The 14,354-nt window shown below is 38.1% G+C and overlaps 1 protein-coding gene across 7 annotated transcripts in view; it reads left to right on the top strand.

Moving 5' to 3' along the window:
* CtBP (C-terminal binding protein) overlaps positions 1–14,354 on the top strand; it is a 74,605-nt gene that overhangs the window by 52,900 nt on the left and 7,351 nt on the right. For all 7 annotated transcript variants that reach the window (XM_088268133.1, XM_088268135.1, XM_088268132.1 and 4 more), the window contains 5 exons: positions 7,551–7,960; positions 9,837–10,096; positions 10,998–11,129; positions 12,485–12,684; positions 13,725–13,824. In XM_088268133.1, the coding sequence (XP_088124259.1) occupies positions 7,881–7,960; positions 9,837–10,096; positions 10,998–11,129; positions 12,485–12,684; positions 13,725–13,824 (772 nt within the window). In that variant the 5' untranslated portion in view covers positions 7,551–7,880. The remainder of the gene's footprint in view (positions 1–7,550; positions 7,961–9,836; positions 10,097–10,997; positions 11,130–12,484; positions 12,685–13,724; positions 13,825–14,354) is intronic.

Below are 14,354 nucleotides of genomic sequence, written 5' to 3' on the forward strand. Positions count from 1 at the left end.
GAACATGAGGTAAAAATAAAACATGAAAATATGACTAAACACTACATATATATAATATGTTGAGATGTCAAACATACTTGATGACTTTCATTTTGTTTTAAATTCTCTCGATTTTTATTATACTTTTACAGTTAGCATATCTATAGCATATACTGAATATTATGACACTAATGTATGGAAGCGAAACATGGAACTGGCAAAGGAAGGATGAAAGCAGAGTGAACGCTGTTGAAATGCGCTCCCTCAGACGAATGTGTGGAAAATCATTGTATGACAGAATTAAAAACGACGATATAAGAAAGGAATGTAAGGCTGAACGAGGAATAATTGAAAAGATTAGGAAGAGCTCTTTGCGGTGGTATGGACATGTGGAGCGAATGGATAGCGAGAGAATGACTAAGAAAATATATGTGGCGAATGTGAGAGGGAAAACAGAACGAGGACGACCGAAAAAGACTTGGCACGATCAGATCAATCAGAACCTAAAATCTGGCAGTGTCAAAAGTCTGCGTAATCGGAGGGCATGTATGACTAGATGTATGGATGTGAAGGAGGCGAGGAGTGTATGTCAGGACAGAAGAGTGTGGCGTTCCATCCTCTCTGCCTACCCCTGCGGGGAAACGGCGTGATGGTAGTAGTAGTAGTAGTAGTAAATTTCACATATATTTTGAGATGTCAAAATTTTATCAAAGTGCCTACTGGCTTCGAAAAATATTACATCCTGCGTGTTCTCCCTAAGATTATACTGTTAGAATTCCACGCCTTGCATACCTCCAAAGTTGGGAACGATGTTTCCAGTTTGTCGGAAACTTTATGCGCGGGGAACGATTCGCCCATTCGGTGTTATTTCACTTTACATATGATTAAATATTGTAATTACCCTACGCTAACTGAACGGTAACTATGTATGTAGCTGGAAGCTTACACGGAACGTGGACTCACCCGTACGCAACTTTGTAACGTATAACACACGTCGAGCGAGTGTACAAAAATATTCAACTCGTATCGTGCGGAATGTAAAGTCGGCGATTAACCCATCGGCATACCAGCCGCCATAACTTGAGGGTATTCGCATATCAGCCGCGGTTTAGGCCACACCTCCGTCCGTGGGTGGTTCATATTATAAAAATACTTTCGTTTGTTATCATTAAATAATAAAAAAAAAAATAATTATTGATTTGGCTTTTAATTTGTAGAACTTTCGCCTTGTTATGGCATTTTCAAACTAATGCGATGATTAAATGGACTGATTAGTCCTTATGTAGATATAAAATTCTAGGTACATGTCACAAATTTTATGTGTTTTTAACAATAAAATACAAATTGAAAGACTAAAAATCAGTGTTTGATTTTAACCCATTCGCATATCAGTATTTTTTTTTTAAATACGTTTTTTTTCATACGGCTGATATGCGAACATAAAATATTCCCAGCCGCCAAGATATGGCGGCTGGGTGCCAATAGGTTAACATGCGATCCCTCAGACGAATGTGCGGCAAACAATGTATTTTTTATTAAGAATTTGTATCGCAAACAGTGCCAAATAAAATGTCGTGTGATAGATGTTCGAATTGAAAATATGGAATGAATGCAAACTGAGATGGGTATTGTCGTTAAATTTAAGAAAGGTTTGTTGCGATGGTTTGGAACGTGCGAAACAAATTTGGAGCAGGATTTTTCAATGCCGGAGGTGTGGCTCAAAACGCGGCCGATATGCGAACGCAAAATATTCTTTAGATATGGCGGTCGGTATGCCGACGGGTTAAGTAAGGTTATGAAAAGTTATCGGGAAGTTTCAGCGTGGATAATTATTTAATTAAAATCATTACACCCTCCTACCCGCGCGCCCCCCTCCCCGGCGTCATTTCTTGTTTTTCTTGTTACCGAAAAGTTTGTTGTTAAAAGTTTGTTTTATCTAGACGGGCGTAAACTTGAAATAACTCTCTTTCCGAAGTAAGTTTGTGCCGGGCCGGGTTTGGGAAACTTTTACTTGTAGGGTGGCCGAGCTCCCCGCACCCGGTCACACCCGCCGACACCCGCCGACACCCGCCGACACCCGCCAGCCAACCCCAATTCCCGATGGCTCATTTCTATCAACTTATTACCATATCGTGTTCATTCACATAGCTCGGTTTTAATTTATAATTTATTATAATTGCCAGTATCATCGTGCTTTATATTTTGCATTATTTTTTGACATCTCAACATAGATAAAGAAGAAAATATTGAAGTCTGGGCATTACTCAAACTCTCGGAATTTCTATATATCGTAGTCGTACAGGAGAAAGTGACCAACTAACAAAACGTAAAATGTTCAGGAGGGCCATTTAAGTCACTTTTGCTTCGCAATAAAATAAACATCAATGCAGTTAGTCATTTTTAACAAGTCAATATATTATACTTTCAAGTTCAAAATCTTCTGGGATTTTTTCAGGGTAGCAATATTAAGCTAGTAAGATCTCTAATAGTCAACGATCACGTTTTTGTAAAAAAATGCACTTGGTCACATTCTCCTGTATGGCTTCGATATGTATATATATGATCCAATTTCGAAACATTGTACAAGAATCACTAGAATTTTCACGAGTAACATCTATTGGTGAGATGAAGAAGCTTTTGTATGCGTAAATGCCCAGACTTCCACATTCTTCTATGTTGAGATGTCCAAAAATGTGCAAATAATCCAGATTTGTGAACCAGTATTTGTACACACTCAAAATGTTGTTAATAATTTTATTGTTCTTTGGTGTTCTTTTAACGTGATCGACGCATAGACGCATAGATGGAAGAGACAAGGTAGAAAGTGAATTAATTAAAGTCCAGGTGTAATTATCTTATTGAAAAAACTTTAAACTGTAAATTATTTTTGTATCTCCTGTATGTTATGTTTATAATCTAATAATTAAAAAAATAAATATTATTAAAAAATAAAAAAATAATATAAAAATTGTATTAACATGTTAGTATTCGGCTCAACACAGGCCATGCCTAAAGAGCCGTAATACGTATAATAAATGTATATATGAAATGAATATGTATATTGGATGTATCTATGTATTATGAAATAAATAAATAAAAAAAAAAAAAAAAATAATAATAAAAAGGTATGTCAAATACTTGAAAGCGGCCGGGTCAGGAGTCGTAATAATCGTCGGGTATGTATGAGGAGATGCATGAATGTAGAAGAGGCAAAGAATGTTTGCAAAGACAGAGTGGTGTGGCGTTCGATTCTCTCTGCCTACCCCTGCGGGGAAGCGGCGTGATGGTTAGTTAGTTAGTTAGTTAGTTAATAAATAAAATAGGACGCGTTAAAATACATATTTAAAAACGGTGCATATTTGACCTAAATTGAATTATTCTAACTATGGTAAACCATGGTTCAATTTCATGCAAAAATAATGGATTTCTTTTTACTAGACCTAATATAAATATTTACATGTTAAAATACATATTTACAGACGTATTCGTTTTTTTGTCAAATTTTGAACAATTATTATCCGATGGACAAATGACGTCTGCTAAACGAGAGAATTTGTATATTTTTAATTTTGGCCTCGGCCGAGAACGGGGGGGAGGGGGGGGGGATGACCGAAACTCGGGAAATAATTTCGGGGAAGAAAAAAGTTTTAATTGGAAATAATCATCTTTCGTATTATTAGTCTTAAGGAGTCGCTTTTATAATAATCCCTCCGGAGCCAGTGGCGGCGCGCTGTTTGTACATTCGGCTGCGCGGCCCGGACAAACTTTTAATTGAAATCCGAATCGATAGCTCGCCGCTTGTGCGCGCCCACAATGCTACAATGCTACAATATCACAGCTCAAAACTAGCGCCCGGAAGAATTAAATGCCTTTCGGGTGTCGCACGCGAACCGCCCTCCCGACTTTGTGTAATTCCTCCGCAATGGATTTTTTTATGATGTGTTATTATCGGCTAATTAATATGAAAAATCACAAGACTATCGCTATTATCGGTATCGGTATACATTCTTATTGAAATATGTAGAGAAATAAGGGAGATGATGTAAAGGTTTAAACTTTAGTATTTGAATAAAACGGACACCGTCCTCAGGTATGTTATGGGGCGTATCCCTTTATGTATCTCCTTTATAAAACTGTAATAGTATTAGTGTGGATTCGTTTCTGTGTCGTCATTCGTTACCAACTTACGAAAAGAACGTTTTTACGAAGGCGAATTTTGCAAAAGAAAATGATTAATGAAACTATTGTTATTGTATTATATCGGCTGTTATAAACACAAAACTAGTCTTACACAATCCTTTATAGGTTGAGTATGTTAAATTAGATATTCGTCCCGAGTGATAACACCCTATTCGCTTCGTCCGTTTTTAATTCCGTTTGTTCGCAACTTTCCGAATATGGTATTCCGTTCCGGCGCAAACTTTCGGCGCTCATACATAGCGAATGGCCGAACTTTCGCTTTCGCGATTCGCGTATCTTTAATACGGATTAAATAACGGATGGCCGCTGTTTCTGAAGCGCCCCGAAACACAAATCCGACGATAATTATTCCGCGCTTTTGTTTCACTAAAAAGAAAAGTTTCCGTTTGGAGATCGCTCCATTCGACTCTCGGAGTTACGCTAAATCGTTTACTTAAAAGTTTGGCGACCGCCGAAATCTTCAAACAAAGTAAAATTTATATCAAAAGGAATTCTTTCGCCCGTGTCTTAACCTTTCCCTTACAGTGCTAAAAAACTTCCACTTGCAACTGTGATATGTATTTTATACACCGTATGAAAATGTGATTTAAAAACGGAAAAAAATGTAATATTCTTAAATGTTGCTTTTATTGATCAAAGTTGAACTTGAAAATCAACAATTTTGTAATTTTAGCTCTAGTAAGTATCTGAAAACGAGAAAAAGTACATTGCAAGTAGCCGCAATAGCTAGCGCAGCGACACGACCGCCGCGCAAGATGACCCGCGTACGCCTGGCGCTTCTAAACACGCTACGACACGCGCGTGTACGCAAAGCACGCCACGCGCGCACACGCTGAGAAACGTTTGTGTACCGGTGATTTTATCCCCGATTTTTTCACAAATTATTTATTTCCATCGCTGCAAATGAATAACTTTATATTGTAATACTTTAATGTAATACGTAATTAAATTACGGAGGAATACAAAAATTCTGAGCTTGTATCTATTATATTTTATATTCATATTCTCATTTTTAAAGTTGAGTTGTAGTAAATGCAGGCTATGCTTAAAGTATAAAACTTTTTTAACCGCTTTTATTTTTGGTGCTTTTCTCCAACCGGTTTTATGTGGAGTTCAGTATTTATCTATCCCTGAAGATGACAAGGTGCTTGTCAAAACCAAATGTGGTTAAAAACAAAGTTTTAGTTTTACTTTATCTTGTTTATTATTCATTGTCCGCCTCCGTGGTGTAATGGTTAGCGTTTTCAGCTATCGTGCCGGAGGTCCCGGGTTCGATTCCCAGGGGGGTTGAAAATGAATATTAGTGATTTTACACTTTAATATTTATTTAATATTACCCTGGACTGGTCCCTGAAGCGCAGGAGTGTTCACCTTGCCTTCATGTGTTTATATGATGCAGTGATAAGTAACGTACAAGTAACGATCAAGATAACATTGCGTCAATGCGATGCAGTGCCCTATGCACCATTGGGTGCGGATAAGGGTTAGAAGAAGAAGATGCCTAAAGATTTAAAATGCGGATAAATTATATGTGTATGTATATTTAAGAAATAAACAGATACATATCGCCGGGAGGGAAAGGTTAAATTAACTTGGCGGTATCGCCTTGCGCGCTTCCGAATTCTTCGTCTCTTTCGGCGCGCGATATCCAGCAGCGGGTGTTTTAAAAAAAATCCCGCGAGATAAATATTCCTCTAGAGTTATCTATCATCTGATTAAAGGAATAACTTTGTGACGTTTTATCCCACTTTTGTTTCAAACTTGTTTAAAATTCACCCCAACCCCGCCGCGGAGTTTGTAATTAGTTTGTCGTTCGGTCGGCGCGGGGAGGGGGCGGGGGGAAGGTGCGGGGAGCGCGGGGGAGGGGTCCTTCGGGAGTTACGTATTTGTCCGCTGTATCTTCTATAACGCGTCATTTTTTTGCCGTTTAACACATCTAAGGGTCGATCTAGCGTAAGTTGATGGGTGTCGCGTATCAATCGCGACACCATTTTTTAAAATTTATTTTATTTATTTAATATAGTTACATTTTTAAGTACAACATAATACATTTTCTAAACATTATACATATGGCAAACCTTTAGTTTTAGATTCGCTGTGCCTCTCCAAAAAAGAGACCGAGCTCTTGTACTTGGAGAGGGACTTACACTCATGGTTTAATAAATAGTAATAATAATAAATAAAATAAATCATTAATTCTTTTTTTTTCTTCTTTATTAAGGACCATGTCCTGTTATTCTCCGGTCTGCTCCTGGGAGCTGGAAGACCAGCTATCTCTCCATTGTTTAGGTGGTCTTCCTGGGGGTCTGCTACCTCTTACGCTACTCTCCGCTGCTATCCTCACCACTGGATCCGAACTCGCTCTTCCCACATGATTTTCCAGAAATATCTCAATTTTTTCTTACGACACAGACAGGCCACAATAGACCTAATATGGTCGCAGTGACACAAGGGACGCAAGATCCCTTGACCTCTTATAAAAATAACAATAAAATACTGTTCTCTAGTAAAATAAAATAAATGTGTTTTTGAAGATATCCAATGTATCTTCTTCTTCTTCTTCTTCTTCTTCTGATTGGTGTAGGCCTTGTGGCCTGTTTTTAAGAGGGATTAGCCTCCTGCGATGTTGATTCCCAGCTGTCGATCCATCTTTTTGGTGGTCTGCCTGGGAGTCGTCTGCCTTGGGGTTGGCCGGCCGTACAGTGCAATGTGGGAGGGTCTGGATGGTTCCATTCTCCTCACATAAGCATTCCATTGTCTCCTTCGTTGCCTTCCCCACCTAACGACATCTTCAATCTCGCATATTTCCCTTATCCGTGCGTTTCTTATTATGTCTCGTAGACTCTTGCCAGATATGCTCCTTGGAGTCTTCACTTCTGACGCTCTAAGCGCGTTTTTTGTGCCTACGGTGTCCACTGTACTTTCGATCCTATATTGCTCACTCCTTTCAAGAACGTCATAAATCAAAAATCGTCAATTTTCAGTTGTGCATGTTTATGGAATGCCCAGAAAATGTACTATATCCCAGCAAAAGAGGCATATTTCTAACTTAATATTTACCCGCTACAGGGCAGAAAGTGTTGTTTTTGCATTTTGAAGAAAATGTGTTTAATTATTTTTTTTAAATATACTTAAATATTTTTCAAATGAAGAAAAAACCTTCAGGTTTTACCTAAAAAAATCTGTTGCACAGTAAAAAGTTCAATAAGTGGCTTGATATTTATTTTCAATACATTTAATTATATTTTTAAACTTTAAAAAAGTCCTCCTGAAAAATCAAGTTGACGTTCTTGAAAGGAGTGAGCGACATGTCATGATGGGTCGCATATAAGCGTTGTAAATATCTAACGTGTGTTTCCTCTTGTTTGCAGGTGTCCCGTAGTCCCGTAGTAGAGTGCAATTCAGTGACAATTGGTGCTGTGAACTTGGTGGCAATGGTTCGCCGGAAAGCCTAGTAGCATCACCAGGGAAAGCGCGCCTCGAGTGTGCAGCGAGTGCGGGTGTGCGGGTGTGCGGGTGCGGGCGTGTGCGAGCGTGCGGGCGTGCGGGCGCGTGCGGCAGTGCGGCGCGGAGGGTTCGGGCGCGGGGAGGTGGTTTGATGAGTCTCGTCCCGCCGGGCGAGCACCCTCTGGCTGCGGCGGCGGCAGGTCGGCCCGCCTGACCGCGGCACGGGCGGCGCGCGCGGCTCTCGCCAGACCTAGATGGAAAAGCGCAAGATGATGCCCAAGAGAGCACGCCTGGACATGCGCGGGCCCATCGCCAATGGACCCGCTATCGGAAGGTGAGACTATACTATTTTTTTTTTATAAAAGAGAAATATTTGTGTTTTTTTATTATTTACACAAATATTTCAATTTCACGCTATTTCTGTGAGCCTAAGCGGCTCATAGAAATAATATAAGTAAAAAGGTAGCAAAATTATACAATTTCACAGAATATGTATAATTTTTTTTATAATAAAATAAGAGAACTATTTGGGTTTAAAATTATTTGCAAAAATACTTTTCTATAAGCCAAATTGGCTCATTATTACAAACAGGTATCAAACTGTGGTAGAGTGGGTTCGAAACGAGAAACTCTAACTTAAGAGTCCGCTACACTAACCACGGGACCACAAGCCGACACATTATAAAGTTTTATATGTTTTATAGGTCTAAAGTCATCATTTTTTAAATATTTATTTCATTCATTTATTAAATTGTCCGCCTCCGTAGTGTGATGGTCAACACGATCTACCAATCTGGAGGTCCCGTGTTCGATTCCCAGGGGGGTCAAATAAATATCGTAGTCGTACAAGAGAAAGTGACCAACTAACAAAATATAAAAAGTTCAGGAGGGCCATTTAAGTCACTTTTGTTTGGCAAGAAAGTAAACATCAATGCAGTTTGTCATTTTTAACAAGTCAATATATTATACTTCCAAGTTTACAATCGCCTTGGGATTTTTTCAGGGCAATATTAAGCTAGTAAGGTATCAAATAGTCAATGATCACGTTTTTGTAAACAAATGCACTTGGCCACTTTCTCCTGTACGACTACGATATAAGTGATTTTTTCACTCTAATATTTATTCCATATTACCCTGGACTGGTACCAGAAGTGGAGGGCTGATCACCTTTCCTTCATGTGTCAACGATTAAGATAACACTACGTTTGTATGATGCAGTGCCCTTTGGGTGTGGATAAGGGTTTATTAATTATTAATTTATTAAATATACTTGTTCACAAGGGATGGAAAAGTAGATATAGATATTAATAGAAGATTGAATGCAGGGAATAGGATAAATGTTGCTTTGAACAGATTGATTGGAGGGATTCACAACGGAGAGCTGGTACCAACTGTGATATATGGAAGCGAAACATGGAACTGGCATAGGAAAGATGAAAGCAGAGTGAACGCTGTTGAAATGCGCTCCCTCAGACGAATGTGTGGAAAATCATTGTGTGACAGAATTAAAAATGAAGATATAAGAAAGGAATGTAAGGCTGAACAAGGGCATGAATCTTTCCATGGATCGCACATGGATGTGCACATGGCTTCTCTGCATTTCTCTTTGTCAGACCCATAGTCTGTGGTGCATATGTCGCTCACTCCTTTCAACAACGTCAAATATCAAAAATCGTCAGAAAATGTACTATATCTCAGCAAAAGCGGCATATTTCTTACTTAATATTTACCCGCTACAGGGCAGAAAGTGTTGTTTTTGCATTTTGAAGAAAAGGTATCGTTTAATGATTTTTTAAAATTTACAAAATATAATTCAAATGGAAAAAAAACATTTAGGTTTCTCTTAAAAAGATCTGTTGCACAATAAAAAGTTCAATAAGTGGCTTGATATTTATTTTTAATACATTTTATTATATTTTTAAACATTAAAAACGATCTCCTGAAAAACCAAGTTTTATGATACATGATGTTGTTGAAAGGAGTGAGCGATGTGTTCACTGGCAGAATGCAGGAATCTCCAGAATCTATATAAAACAGTTTCTGCAGAAATTTTGCTGAATCTGTTATATGTACATGTATTGTAAATGTGTAAATGTGGTTTGTTGTGCATAGACCGCTGGTGGCCCTGCTGCAGTGCATATGTGTTCACTGGCAGTATGCAGGGATCTCCTTATTATGTATATTTAATGAATGTGGTTTGTTCTGCTTAGACCGCTGGTAGCCCTGCTGGACGGGCGCGACTGCTCCATCGAGATGCCCATCCTGAAGGACGTTGCGACGGTGGCCTTCTGCGACGCGCAGTCCACTTCGGAGATCCACGAGAAGGTGCTCAACGAGGCGGTGGCCGCGCTCATGTGGCACACCATCATCCTCACCAAGGAGGACTTGGAGAAGTTCAAGACGCTGCGCATCATCGTGCGCATCGGCAGCGGCGTGGACAACATCGACGTCAAGGCCGCCGGTGAATTAGGTAACGGTCCATCACTTACTCGCTTTCTTTAGCCTCACAAACAGAGGCCTCCCTCTTCCACTTACAATGCCAAATGATCCACGTGCAACGGTGATACGTATTTTGTACACCATATGAAAATGTGAAAACTCCTAAATGTTGCTTTTATTGACCATAGCTGAAGGAATGTAACAATTTTTTAATTTTATTTATTTATTTTCAATCAACATATACATTACAAACTAAAAAAATTAAAGCGTATACATTAAATTAATACAAAAATCAGAAATATGCAAGAACTATTGCTAAAGGTGTAGAAGAATCCCGCTTCGGAAAACTCCTTCAGACACATGGAACAGATCAATATCCAGTGAGATGTTGTTCAACATAGCGGTAGCTCTTCCTACAGGCATAACCATCGGCAGGTTGGCCCTGTGAATAGGAATGTGAAACAATCTATGCCGACAACAATCAATCTACCTATATATGTAATGTTACCTCCGATAAGTTTCTGTAAACGAGAAAAAAAAACATCGCAAGTAGCCGCAATAGCTAGCGTAGCGACACAACTGCCGCGTAAGACGATCGGCGCAGTAAACACGTTACGACATACGCGTATACCAGCATTGCATGTGTTGCGTGCTTTGTGTTTGTGTATTGGTGATTTTATCCCTGATTTTTCACTAATTATTTATTTCCGTCGCTGCAAATGAATAACTATGTATTACTTTCATATAATACACAATTATACTACGGAGGAATACAAAAGTTGTTAGCCCGTATCTATTCTATTTTGTATTGATGAAGTCAAGTTGTAAATACAAATCACCGGGAGGGGAAGATTAATGTATTGTTTTCAAATGAAAATTTACAATTGTAGCATTGTGATTGTGAATAATATTTGTATTGTTTTTATTTGCAGGAATCGCTGTATGCAATGTACCCGGATACGGAGTGGAAGAAGTAGCCGACACAACTCTCTGCCTCATATTAAATCTCTACAGGAGGACGTACTGGCTCGCCAATATGGTGCGAGACGGAAAAAAATTCACAGGTTCGCAGTTCACTCTCACTGTTACCCCTGTTCCGATAAATATATTTAAAAAAATTCCAAATGTGACAACTTACTTTTAAACTCTCCCTTACTGTGCCAAAAACTTCCTCGTACAACGGTGATATGTATTATTTTTTGACATCTCATCAAAGACGAAGAAGAATATGGAAGTCTGGGCATTTACGGGGCTGACGACCGTCATAGGCTGGTTTAAGTGATCGCTTTACACACGTGTAACATTCACCAATTCTACCCATTATTGACAACCACACTACTCAAATTCTTGGAAGTTCTATATATATGAACCAATTTAGAAACCTTGTTCTTGAATTACTTGAACTTCACTAGAGACATCTATTGGTGAGATGTAAAGAAGCTTTTTATTAAGCAGAAACTCTTATATTAGTATGTGAGGTTCGAATCCTGGAATATAATCACACACATGAGAAACGCCAGAAAATACCATTTTTATTTTTATTATTAAACTTATAATTTGACCAGATAATTTATTTACAACATTTTGAGTGTGTCCAAATACTCGTTCACAAAATCTGGATTATCTCCAATTACAGGAGTTATTTTCATATTATTTTTTGACATCTCATCAAGTCATATGGTCTACTAAATACATACGGTGATATTTAGTAGACCATATGAAAATGTGATTTAAAAACAAAAATTTGAATATTCCTAAATGTTGCTTTTATTGACATGGTCAACTATAGATTGTAGTTGAAATCTGAAAATGATACGTTGCAAGTAGCTGCCATAGCTGGCGTAGCGTCACAACCACCACCACCACCTGCCATCTACTAAAAGGAGAAACAGTGCCAAGCGCGTGGATGCAAAGCACAGCACATATGCACGCATGCATTACATTTGCATATTGGTTATTCTATCCCAATTTTTTTTCACAAATTATTTATTTCCGTCGCTGCAAATGAATAACTTTATATTAAAATACTTTTATGTAAAACGCAATTGTATTACGGAGGAATACAAAAATTGTGAGCCCGTATCTATTATATTTTGTATTGTTATTCTCGTTATTAGAGTGGAATTGTAGTAAATACATATCACCGGGAAGGAAAGATTAACACATTTCGGACAGGTGTTTTTTACACCTGCGGACTGCTGGCGACGGGATTTGATAATTGTGTACATATAGTTTAGTCCTTAACAAAGAGATCAGAACTTAATATTCATTTAAAAACATTAGATAATTTCTTCTTTTCTCCCTTTAAAATGACGCTGTCGCAGAATGTAAAAATACCCTTCCCGTCCTTAAGCAATACCTTTCCCTCCTAAGTTTGTTAATCTCTTGTGATTGTTTATCGTTTTGTTGTATCGCTTAGGACCTGAGCAAGTGCGGGAAGCGGCGCAGGGATGCGCGCGCATCCGGGGAGACACGCTGGGCGTGGTGGGGCTGGGCCGCATCGGCTCCGCGGTAGCCCTGAGGGCCAAGGCCTTCGGGTTCAACGTTATCTTCTACGACCCCTACCTGCCCGACGGCATAGAGAAGAGTCTGGGACTGACGCGTGTCTACACCCTGCAGGTAACTAAACATTAAACATTACGAGTGTTGATCAATATTGTTACCTAAATATGGTTAGGGTTGGCCGATGCTCCAATGAGTTAAGAGAGTATTGCCCCTATTTGACTAGTAAGCTTTTTTCTTTTTTTTTTAAAATTCATTTGTATTTCAATACATAATAAAAGTACAAGTACAAAAAAATATATAATATACATACAAAAAACGATCCCACAAAGGCATGGCCTGTGTGTGGGTATACCCACACACATTTTAGGTCTCAGTTTTATGGACATTCGTTTGAAAATGCCATAACTAGGCGAAACATGTGGGGATACTTTATATTTTAGGTCTCGGTTTTATGGACATTCGTTTGAAAATGCCATAACTAGGCGAAACAATTGTCACAATATTAATTTTTACGTGTTTTTTAACAATAAAATACAACTTAGTCTACTCAAAAAATCTGTGTTTCATTTAACAATAGATATAATAAAGGGTACTGGCAAGAATACAATAGATATTATCAGAAATAAAATTAGATGAAAAGTGTTTAAATGAACTTTGTAAAATATTTGATATAAACAAATATTTTATTTGATTTTGATCCAGATACGGTGCAGGGTTGATATTGGAGTTCAGAGAGTTTTCCCTCTCGTATAAATCTGTTTCCGACTCGTATAAATCTGATATATCGGCTCTCGGTACTGTAGCGAGGGATACCGGATTCGTCAGATCTGACGTCATGATTTATGAAAAGATCAGATACGTTTTGGACAGTATGTTAGGGATTCCTTCAGGGTTGTTCAAAATTTTTCAATTCACATTATGAATCGAAAAATTTATATTTCGTTTCTTTTTCAATAAGTTATACATGTATCGAAATTTAGAATTATTGACCATTTATATCTCACAATTAGTTGTAAAATTACAAAAATATTTACAACTTTTCTGCGAAAAGCAAGTAGTGTAAAGCGGTGATATTATTAAAAAAAAGTTGGATGATTTTGAGAGTGAGTTGAAAATGTTTCTGGATGTTTAGTAACGATGTTTGTTTGTTCCAGGACTTATTATTCCAAAGTGATTGTGTATCTTTGCACTGCAGCCTCAACGAGCATAATCACCACCTCATCAACGAGTTCACCATCAAACAAATGCGGCCCGGTGAGTCCATCCTTTCTACTAAATGCCCAAAATCACAATCACAGCCTCTTTTCACTGATCCGTGATACATGTATTTGTACGCGTTGAATACTTTTAGTGTATTGATGTCCAAAATCATAATCACAGCCTCTTTTAACTGATCTGTGATACATGTATTTGTACACGTTGTATACTTTTAGTGTATTAATGTCCAAAATCATAATCACAGCCTCTTTTAACTGATCTGTGATACATGTATTTGTACACGTTGTATACTTTTAGTGTATTAATGTCCAAAATCATAATCACAGCCTCTTTTCACGGATCTGTGGTACATGTTGAATACTTTTCGTGTATTAATGTCCAAAATCATAATCACAACCTCTTTTAACTGATCCGTGATACATGTATTTGTACGCGTTGAATACTATTAGTGTATTAATGTCCATAATCACGGGGTCTTTTCACTGATCCGTGATAAAATTGTATATGTTTTGAATATTTTTAGTGTATTTTCACATTTCTAGCAATTCTATTACAACCTTGCTGTA

This window comes from Brachycentrus maculatus, unplaced genomic scaffold (assembly GCF_059751285.1).
Source record: "Brachycentrus maculatus isolate JH-2025_06_01 unplaced genomic scaffold, ASM5975128v1 h1tg000313l, whole genome shotgun sequence".
NCBI classification, from domain to species: domain Eukaryota; kingdom Metazoa; phylum Arthropoda; class Insecta; order Trichoptera; family Brachycentridae; genus Brachycentrus; species Brachycentrus maculatus.